Raw genomic sequence first — 11,267 nt, 5'->3', positions numbered from 1 at the left:
TTGTTAAATAAAACAGGGGCCATCTAGAAAAGTGTACTTAAAATTTTACAGGTCCAGCCAGCATTAACTCACAACCACATCCAAAAATGGAGTCTGGACTTCTCTTTCAAATAGTCTATTTGCATTGTTAACAGTCTGTTTCATTAAATTCTATGTTCCTACTTTTGTTGCCATAAACAGCACTTAGAACATTGTATGTATTTTTCTTTGCATTCCACTTACTAAGAGTGGTGAAATATAAAAAAGATCTAGGAAAACCAGAAATGAAAACATGCATTAAAAAATAAGAAAATTTATTTGCTAATGTAGTGAGTTCAAAAAAATATTGCCTATTATAGAGAACTGCATAAAGCACTTTCATACCCATTTTATTATTAACCACCTTTTTGGCCAGAGATCTTCATTCCTGTTGTCACAGACTCCTACCAATTTCCCAACATTTGCATTATTTTGAATTTCATGTTCTTTATTCAACCAGCACCAACAAAACATGCTGCAAAGCCACAGGAATACACTTGTATTTGGTAAGTTGACTACACACAGGATAGGAGTTATGGTTTGTGTCTGGATGTCCCCCTATTGATGTAGTCATGAGGCTGGCTTCTAGAGTTTATGACTGGTTCATGGTACAATTTTGGGATTATGGGTGTGAGTGCTATACCTGCCCTGGGTGTAAAGGAGGGAAAGAGGCTGCTTCCTGCCTCTCCTCCCTCTTTTGCTCTTGTTGCTTTTTGCTGTTTTCTGCCACTGAACGGTTGCCCTCTGCCATGTGCCACCCTGCCTTAGAGCCAGCCAAGTACAGACTGAAACCCCCACAAACTGAAAGCTAAATAAACCTTGTTTGGGCATCAGGTATTCTGTCTCAGCAAGGAGAGAAAAATAACCAAGACAGCAGGGTACCTTATCTGAATGTATCTCTCCAAAATTCACGTTGAAATCCTAACATGATAAGGCCTTTGAGAAGTCATAAGGATGGTTAGTGCCTTTATAAAAGGCCCCAAGAAATTGGGGTGGGAGAATCACTAGGAGGAACGGACATTAACAAAAGTATATTTGCAGGTATGAAAATACCATATGAAACCCAGTATTTGTAAAATATGTATCTATTCATTTATAGTGATCACACTCTAGGGCCTCTTTTACTATGAAAGACATTACCTCATTATATTATATCCCATATTAATATATTTAGGATTACCTAGTGTGTATGTATGTGTGTGTGTATATATCTATATCCCATATTAATATATATGGGATACATATTATATCCTATATATGATATATCCCACATTATTGTATCTTCTATTGATATACTGTGGTCCCTCATTCATGAACTTAATTCTTTCCATGATTCTGGTTGCAAACTGAGTTCAACAAGAACTGAATCAAATTCAATGGTTAGGCTGTGTTGGCCTTATAGAGAAATTTGATTTGGTTCTTGTCTAATTCGGTATATATATGTATCTCTTTTTTTTTTTTTTTTTTTGGTTTTTCCCGGTACCGGGAACCGAACTCATGACCTTGCGCTTGCCAGGCAGGCGCTTTGCCGCTGAGCTAAATCCCCAGCCCCGGTATATATATGTATCTCAATAAAAGAGGCCCCATGGGAGTGAGGGGTCAGAGAGAGAAGATGGCTGTCCATCTGTGAAGCAGGTCCTCACCAGACATTGAATCTCCAGGCACCCTGATCTTGGACCTTCCAGTACATAGAAGGTCCAAAAATATAAGAAAACAAAAATATAAGCCATTCAGACTATACTTTGTTGTAGCAGCCCCAATGCAGTCAAAATTCAAGGTCAGGGAAGGACAGCTCAATCTCCTGAGAATACTAAGAAACCAGATTCCTTTGTATGTTTCATTCTCTTTTAATCTTTATGGTGTGGTTTCTCCATGCCATACAAAAGAGTGTGCACTGCAGCACAGTGCAAGTTCAAAGGAAATACCGTGGATCTGAGTTCCAGAATTCTGGGAGCCATCTGAGTGACCAAGCTTTGGTGAGAGGGGCATTCTCTTTTCAACGGATTCTAAGTAGGTGAAATTATATGGGTAATAGAAATAAAGTTCTGGGTACTATCTTAGACCAATCTGGCCAAATCAATGATTAAATGTTCTGAAGAAGTAGTATTTTACAAAAATGATTATACAAAATTCTAACGAAACAATTATGTTATACTTAAGCATGAATGTGGTCCTGGAACCTGGAGCCTGCCTAACACTGGACTTTGATAAAAGCAACGAAACTCCTACGGTGAGAAGCCAGTGAGAAGCTGGAGTCGTCGTTATCACCATTCACTCCAGTAACATGGCATTCTCATCAGTGGGAATACAGAAACACCTTACTCCAAAATACAAACCTTCAATAGCAGCCCACAGACTACTGAATGAAGGTGGCATATTAAAGAGGCTAGGGACCTGGCTCAGTGGTAGAGCATTTGCCTGGCATGTGCAAGGCCCTGGATCTAATGCCCAGCACTGAAAAAGAAAAAAAAAACAGGAAAAAAGTATACAAGGTCCTCCATTACCCGGCCCCATGTACTTTATATTTTAAAAGTCTCACGGACTCGACTAAAATGTTTCTAAAATGCTTGGATTGGTTTTGGGCCTATTCTCTCTCAGTACTGAGCACAATGCATTGGTTGGTGATTCACCAGTCTCTTTTACTAGACTGTAAATATCCTCAAAGGCAGTTGTTTGTTTCTCCTTTGTAGATGATGTATCTTCAATACTTAATATTATGTATTGGGCATATAAAGGATGCTCAGTAAGTACTGCTGAACGAGTACACTACTCCTAAACGCTCATAGGCGTCTGGAAAAAAACATCAAAATTTTTATCCCTGAATATCCACCTTGCTGGCCTAAAGCTCTGACAATAATTACTGAAATGGAACCAAGAGCAAGCAGTTAAATGATACCCTTTTGGATCAGAATTGGTTTCCAGACGAGATTCTTTATGGATTTTTGAAACTTTAAAAATTCTGACCTCCTAAAGTCAGAAATGAATTTTTTGTCTCAGGAATTCACAGTGAAAATTACTCTCAGGTCTTTTCAACAGTGGTAGAATATGAATTATTTCAGATAGGAAGCAACCTCAGAAATATAAAAATCACTACCACAACTTGCCAGGCATCACGCTGCATGCCTATAGTCCCAGCTATTCAGGTGAGGTTAAAAGGATCACTTGAGACCACTGTATAAATACAGGGAACCCCCACCTCAAAACAAAAATCACTACTTTAGCCAGTAGGATCACTGTGAGTTTGAGGCCAGCCTTGGCTACATAGTGAGTTCAGGCCAGCCTGGACTGCACAGTGAGACACTGTCTCAAAACAAAACAAAACAAAACAAAACAAAACACTACTTTGACTCAAAATACCCCACTTGTGAGGGAGATATTCTCAGAAAAAAAAAAAAAAAACAAAACAATATTTTAGGCTCCTTGGAAACCTTCGGCTTATTAATAGCTTTTCTATTAACCAAAAACAAAATAAAACAATAACAAAGCTACAGCATTCTATCTTAAATAGCATCATTCAAAGTTGAGGCTTTACTCTAGTAGTATCTGCAAAAAATATGGTTTAGGTATTAACGGCTTATTTTTATTAAGAAGTCTATGACCTTATCCACTGTATATAAAGAACTGGGTTAAAAAAAGTTTCTTTAAAATGTGAATTATCTTAACATATGAAAACCAAATTATTCTTTGGCTTTATTATATGGGAAAAACAACACAGAGTCTAGTCAAACAACTTTGTGATATTTATATTCCATTGCACAGATATAGGTTATACAAATTAGTAACACAAGTTATTTCTTAAATTCCAAACATTTTTCTAAAATATCATTACAGCAGATGCCTGGGATACTGAAACATTGAGGTGGAAATCATACTCTAAATAGTTAAATGCAACAATGAAAATACTGCACATTTTAATTAAAGGAAAAATGTGTGCTTAAATGCTCTAATAAACTAGGTAGCAGGGCAACTAACACTACAAATAAGTCACTGTGGTCCATTTTAATATATGCATATATATGATTATTCTTTATATAACCCCCCCTCTCGAAAATGCATAATTAAAACATACAAATCCAGGTAAATGATTTAAAGAAATTTTAATTTCTCCTAATACTTAAGATCTATGGTGAAGTGGATATTATCTATGACTTCATACACTTACAAATTCAAATATAAAAGACACTACACTTAGAAAGAAGGAAACTTTTTTTAAAGATAATGGTTTTAATTGAATTAATGAGATGAAAAGATAGTGAGGCCCTGTTTGCTACTTACATGAAGATTTTTAAAAATAATCACTGCACAAAATACAAAGGGTGGGGTTATGCTGTGGCATTAAATTCTTCTCCATGTTTTTCTTGACTGTTCAAGAGCAAATTGAAGTTTCCACGGCAAATTTGTTTTCAAAATGCCGAATTGTGATACAATCGCTGGCTTCACGTTTCTGAATACCTGTTTGGCAGGAAAAAGGTTTTTAAATTTTTGGAGCTTTTCTAACAAATATTCACACTAATCCTTATTTATTTTTCAGATACATGAAAATATTTCAATTATATTTCATAAACTTCTAGTGTTTGTTTACACTGGAGAAAATATCTTTTTCTTTTCCTGAACTATGTATTTTCAGATCATAGTAACAATATCAATGCCCTACAGACAGCAGACAAATTTATGACCCTGAAGGTAATGGCTTCTTGATTATGGTGGTGTTTGTATAACCATATGTGAATCTGTGGAAACTTAAAACTACATTAATAAGGCAAATTTCAGGTAGGTATCAATCTGACTCTAAACGAATTACAAAAGGAGATAATTTTCAAGTATACGGAAGCAAGCTGTAGGTTTCAGATGATTCATCAGCCCGAAGGGAAAACATATTTATTATTAAAAGTGCTATTTTTAGAAAGCCAGGAAAGCACTTTCACTGGGTGACATGATCACACAGAAATCACACTACAATATCTTTTTATGGCACTTCTTACAGTATTTACAGTTCTGTCAAATGTATTTTCATTTTATTTTTAAAACAGAAATGAGACATATTGCTTTCCATATTTTTTAGGTGCAAAAACAAAGGTTAAGTGACTTTATAAAGCTACAAATTAGTTGCATTAATGTTCGTAATTCCTTGGCCAGATTCCTTTCTTACTAACTTAAATGTTTATCCTCAATGTGATTCAAAAGGCAAAGAGCCTGCTTAGAACTAAGATCTCAGAATACAAGTGAAGAGCTCCTCAAGAGACCTAGATAACAAGACCCTCATCAGCACTGATGCACTACAGTGGGGTCGGAAAAATCAGAGTGGACAGCTATATGGAAGGTGTGGTACTACCATCTCACAACAATGACATTTTACTCTGGCCCTTCTCACTATCAGAAAAGAATTTTAAAATGATTCAATGAAACCTCACAGCAAGTGTGTGTGTGTATGTGTGTGTGTATATATACACACACACATACACACACAGAAATGACTAAGCTTTGTCTAAAACATTTAACACAACAAAATGGCACAATCAACTTTTCTGCTAGCATTTTAACATTAAAAAGCATTACCTTTAATAGTTTCTCTGCGTTGCAATTTGTAGGTTTCCTTGTCATGACACAGTCGATAAATAAAGAAACCCAGGTGATCGATATTTTCAATTCGATCAGTAATAACCATGTGTTCATGAATCAGGTATGACTGCGGCAAATAGGTTCCAGCCTACATTTAGAAAATAAATTTGAATACCTCAAAATATACATTGAGCAAACTAGAAAAACACACAAAATTCTTAGATATTGCATTAGTGAACAGTGATCAACCTACCATACATTTCTTTTTGTTTGTTTGGTATTTTTTCTGGTACCAGGAATCGAACTCACAACCTTGCGCTTGCCAGGCAGGCGCTGTGCCGCTGAGCTAAATCCCCAGCCCCCTACCATCCATTTCTATACAACTTTTTCTTTAAAAAAAAAAAAACAAGGTCTCACTATCTTTCCCAGACTGGCTGCTAGCTCCTAAATCCAAGTAATCTTCCTGCCTAGGTGCACAGCACTGGACTGCTGCAATACTTCGCCCATTTATTTACATACTGTCTATGGCATTAGAATTAAGCAGCTGGCTAATGTTTACTCTATGGTCCATTAGGAAAACTTAAACATATACTTTAAACAAACAAACAAATACTTTAATTTCAAAATAAAAAAACACTCAAAAAATTATAAGTCTTAGTTCTTTTTTTGTAAAATTCTTGAATATATTCTGTTAAGATGGGCTCTAAAGAGCTAATTTCTCAACAAGGAATTCCCAGGCACTAACAGCACCATTAATTGAAAACAGTAGTAATTTTTATACCTTGATGTTAATGAGTAACTCCAACAGGTTTCTGGGAGGCATAACAATGGAAGTATTCAGAGGGATCACATAGCACTTATCCAGGTTAAGATCTAAATAGGCAGTGAGTTTCTGGGAAGAAAAAAGATGTATTTTAGTTAGATTAGTATCTTTAAGGTGCACAGTAATTTTAAATAAATTACTGAATTTTAAGTAACTGGGCCCATTAAAACGGGCTGGCTTTAGAATGCATAAATCGCTTGCAATTCAACAAATCAAGATTCTGGTGGAACAGGCATGGAAATAGAAAGGAAGGAGGCAACTACACACTGTTAATGTAAACATTGTTTTCTCACCTGAAAAGTGGAAATACTAATACCATCCTCAGAAAACTAGAAAAAGTCTCAAATGATTTTCGTCTTCTGTAGTTTAGATGAAAATCCCAGCTGAGAAAGATGCTTCATAGGATGGTTTTAAGAACGGGGTTAAACCAAGACATGCAAACACTCACATTCCTAAGAACTCACTAAATTATTATTATTTAGTATTTTCTTAGAATAAAGCTTATTACCTTCAAGCAATTTTTAAAACTTGCTTACAAGTGTGTATCAGGTCTACTTAAAAGGCATAAAATGTTTCCAAAGCTAAATTCAGTGAGTGTTCAAAATAGCAAACCTATATACAAAGACAAGAATCATCCTGGTATCAGAAAAAAGCCGGGGGAAAAAAAAAAAAAACCCCAAAGACATAAGAATCAAAGGCAAGTAAAACTTCTGAACCTCTAAATCCTGGTTTGAAGAAGTAATTCTTGAGAAAAATTACTGGAGAAATTTAAGTATAACCTAGATATTAAATAATACTACAGTGTCATGTTAATTTTCCTAGGCATGACAATCATGTGATTATGTGGAACAACATCCTCACTCCTAATAACAAATGTTTAGGGGTAAAGTGGTAAATGAGAGAAAAGGATGAAGCAGATATGGCAAAAGGTCTGAGCCAGGTGGAAGATTTGGGTTGTTACTTCAACTCTAGGCTGCATAAAATTTGAAAAGGTGGGGGAATATGCAGAATGAGAACTTATAAATAGATTAACAAATCATTCATTTCAGAAAATGCTATGAAAAAATGGGAACCTAAATGACCTCTTATCTATGAAAATGTGGAAATAAGAAATAGTGAGAACTTGCAAGTAAAGGAAGAAAAAGCCATGAAGCAGGTTTTCAGAAATGGCAAGACCAAGGGATAAAAGAAAGCAAGACGTAAGAAAGGCGTCTGTTTCAGATAAAGCAGAGTCACCAAGTACAGATAATTTATCTCGGGGCTGGGGATTTAGCTCAGCAGCACAGCGCCTGCCTAGCAAGTGCAAGGTCATGAGTTCGATTCCTGGTACCAGAAGAAAAACATAAACAAAACAAGAACAGATAATTTATCTCATGATGCAGAGAAACCCAAGTCCATTTTTAAAGTAAAACTAAGCCCTAAATAGAATTTAGCAAGTACTATTTACATTACAAAAAAATATAAAGAACCTATATTTTGTACCCGTGATTATACTTTCTACAATTTTGGACAATTGGCCCACCTTGTTAAAATCATGAACAATGTTGGCAGGGTCACTATCTGCAAATTCTGGGACAGGCACACTGATGAACTCAACCTCATCTTCCTTAAAGATCTTAATATTTTCTTCAATTGTCTGGTAGCGAGCAGCTGGAGCATCTGCAGAAGCCTCACTTAAGATGACATCATCTTTGATGTACTTTATCCCACAGTAGTACACGTCATCTGGCTATAGAGAATTTAAACAGTCATTTCAGCAATTCAGTGTGAGACAGGTTTTTAAATGTAAGCATTACTTAAGCTGCCACCTCTATCTAAATAGCATTTTGCTTGCAAACTCTTACTTTTGGATGACAGGTCAGACAGTTTAATTACAGAGTTAGAACATTCTTTAAGATCAGGTTTTGAACTATTATAAAAAAAAAAAACCACGCCGGAAGGAGGTGAAAAGCAGCTGATTCTGATTTTCTCTTTTCTCTTTGTGGTAGATAAAAACAGAATATAAAAGCAATTATCCACCTGGTGACAAGTACATCTGAACAAACACGTAGGCCTACTTTACCTGTAGGCATTGTTTTTCATAAAAGAATATATTCAAACAGAAGTAATATCTTTCAGAAAGACTACACTTTCAAAACTTTTGATGAAGTTTACTTATTCAATGATCCCACTCCTCTTTGGAAAAGGGCTGTGGATATAGTTCAGTGGTAGAACGCATGCCTTGCATCATCCCACGTGTGAAGCCTGAGTCCAAGCCCTCAATTTTTTCCTTCATTAGTCAAAAGAGAAAAAGAATGTAATTTTTCTGAAATTTCCATATTCATACAGGTAATTCTGTTTTCTTAAACTTTATCCAAGTAAAAAATACATATATAAAAAAGTACACATATAAGCAATAAAGACTGAGAACTGTGTAATAAATATTTTGGCACCAAATCTTACCCCTGGACAGTGAACTGCCAATGATTTTTTTCTGTACTATATATATTTCTTGTAAAACATTATATAAAATATAACCAGTGTTTCAGTAATGTCTATCAACAGGCCATTATCTTCAATAATATAAGAAATGAACATAAAATTTACGTATCCTCTGGCAGAATACTTCAAAACTAGTTACTTAATTTTCAAAAATGCCTTCTACTTGTCAACTATTTCTCCAAATCTTGTAAGTTTGAAACGTATGACCTAGTCAAAAACTCAAAGTAAATTTTCCTTCAAGATGCCTTAAGGAGAAGAAAGTGTACTGAATTACCGACTAAAGAAATGTATCACAAAGCAGATATCACAGATCATAACTAATTGGAAGAAAAATCGGTCTTAACCCAAAGGTTATTATTAAACATTCTAGCAACGTTCATCCCGAGTTATTTCACGAAGTCACAACTCTTTAGAGAAACCCATAACTACCAAGTGGCAGAGAGATGTAGTACCAGTGTTCTCTAGGCCCAAGGGCAAAAGGGTATTGTTAGGGTGCTGGAATTGGCTATCAAGTGATAGTTTATCAACACAACAACATTTATGGCTAATGTATTTATTCAATTGGCAATTCACAATACTATACCATTTAGCCATTGATTATGGTAGGAAAATGAAGGTTAGCGGATTTTGAAAAATCATTTTTTGTCAGCAACATCTCAAAATTTTGTTACTCTGTTTTTAGAAACTAATATAAACATATGATCACCTTTTTAAATACAGCTTTAAATCACAACCCTGTCTAAAGATACAAGCTTAGAGCCAGAGAAAATTTTCTAGTACATTTGATGCGCATACACAAAAAAAGCCAATGATAAAATACGTGGTAGCAGCAGGCCTATAATCCCAGCACTCGTAGAGGTTGAGAAAGAAGAATAACAAGTTTAAGCTCAGCCTCGGCAACTTACTGAGACCTTGTCACACACACACAAAAAAAATCTCCAAAACAAAGGACACTTACTTGAAGTGCAAAATATTTGTACAGGTATGCTCCTCCTAGAATGACTCCTGCAAGCATAAATGCTAGTCCAAAGCACATGCACCAACACCAGGCTCTTCTTTGGCCAACTGGTACCACATCATCTGGGTCCTAAAATAAGAAAGAAACATATTGATTGTTATATGTTATCTTTAAGCAGAAGCTTCAGCATCAGAAAGGATTACTGTTTTAAACAATGAAGACATAAAGAGCAAGCAAGTTAGGACCCTCATCAAACCAACCAAACAACAATTAGATGGCAGCTTCTTTGGCTGGGAAATACTGGCACCCAGCGAGAATCCTGACTACTTCTAATTCTCAATACCCTACCTGCTAAACCTAAACCTAAGCCTAAAGCAATGATCCAAAACCTAAATCAATGATCCAGTTCATAATTTCTATTTCCATGTACAACTTTTGGTGATCTCCTAACATTAAGACATTCAGAAAAAGTTACAAGTCAACTTTGTTATACGGTATTATGATTCCAAGACTCACATATTAAAGATCCAGGGCTTCTCTTTATCAGATCCCCTATAAACTTATGCACTAGCCTGTTATAAGTACTTTATATTCATACCAGACAAAAGCCATTCCTAACAAGCCACAGGAAAATTAAAAAGGAAAATAAGAAAAGACAGAACAAATAATATCACAATGAAATTCTTCAAATAATCAAATTTTTTTAAAAAAGAACAAAGTTATTTTAGAAATAATCCTACAATCCCATTGCCCTACCCTAAATCCCAGTTTCACAGAGTTCTTTTCTAAGATAGAAGCAACAAAAAAAAATGATGATTTATTAACTTAAAACTAACTGAATAGTAAAAAGGAAAATCCAACACAGAGAAGTTTCAGGGGAAAAAAGCAGACTTAAGCTTATATAGATGTCAGAAAAATTGTGTAAAATTATGCACAAAAAATCAGGGTGAGTTCAGCAGGCAAAAGAAAACAGACTGGCTGAAACAAGAATTTATTTAGATATAAAAGTGAAGGTGATGTTTTCAATTCTAAAATGAAAAATTTCATTTTGCTACTACTGAAAAAAAGTCTAATCTCGATGTTGTAGAAAATAAGAACAATAAATGTTGGTAATATGCTCCTAGGTTGAGGTTCCCCTTTTAAATACAGAATTTAACATAGAACAACAAATACTGCTTAATGTAAGGATCAGATCAAATGCTGTGAGAGTGTTACATCTGGCTGTAGTACCTAGCAATATATTATGTGTACACTTAAGGCAATATTGCACTACAAGTAAGCTGCATGTAATGAGAACAAGCATAGGAGAATTTATCAAGCCATGTAAGACATCCCATTTGTGTAAAGAAAAGTTATAAGGATCTCATGGAGTCATGTATTATGAAACTTGAACATTAAAGTATACATGTTTTGCTTGAGCTCTTGTGT

General features: G+C 35.2%; 1 protein-coding gene across 1 annotated transcript; it reads right to left on the bottom strand.

Annotated features, from left to right (window-relative positions):
- Positions 1-3,695: 3,695 nt before the first annotated feature.
- On the bottom strand, positions 3,696-10,000 carry Itm2b (integral membrane protein 2B). Its single transcript, XM_005387555.2, has 5 exons — positions 9,840-10,000; positions 7,923-8,129; positions 6,359-6,469; positions 5,575-5,725; positions 3,696-4,470 (listed from the first exon to the last, which is right to left on the bottom strand). Exons 1-5 carry the CDS (start codon positions 9,915-9,917, stop codon positions 4,385-4,387), a joined length of 633 nt encoding a protein of 210 aa, XP_005387612.1. The 5' UTR covers positions 9,918-10,000; the 3' UTR covers positions 3,696-4,384.
- Positions 10,001-11,267: the final 1,267 nt, after the last annotated feature.

This window comes from Chinchilla lanigera, unplaced genomic scaffold, assembly GCF_000276665.1.
Source record: "Chinchilla lanigera isolate Chin_1 unplaced genomic scaffold, ChiLan1.0 scaffold00030, whole genome shotgun sequence".
NCBI lineage: Eukaryota > Metazoa > Chordata > Mammalia > Rodentia > Chinchillidae > Chinchilla > Chinchilla lanigera.
This window is presented reverse-complemented; position numbering and strand designations above follow the sequence as displayed.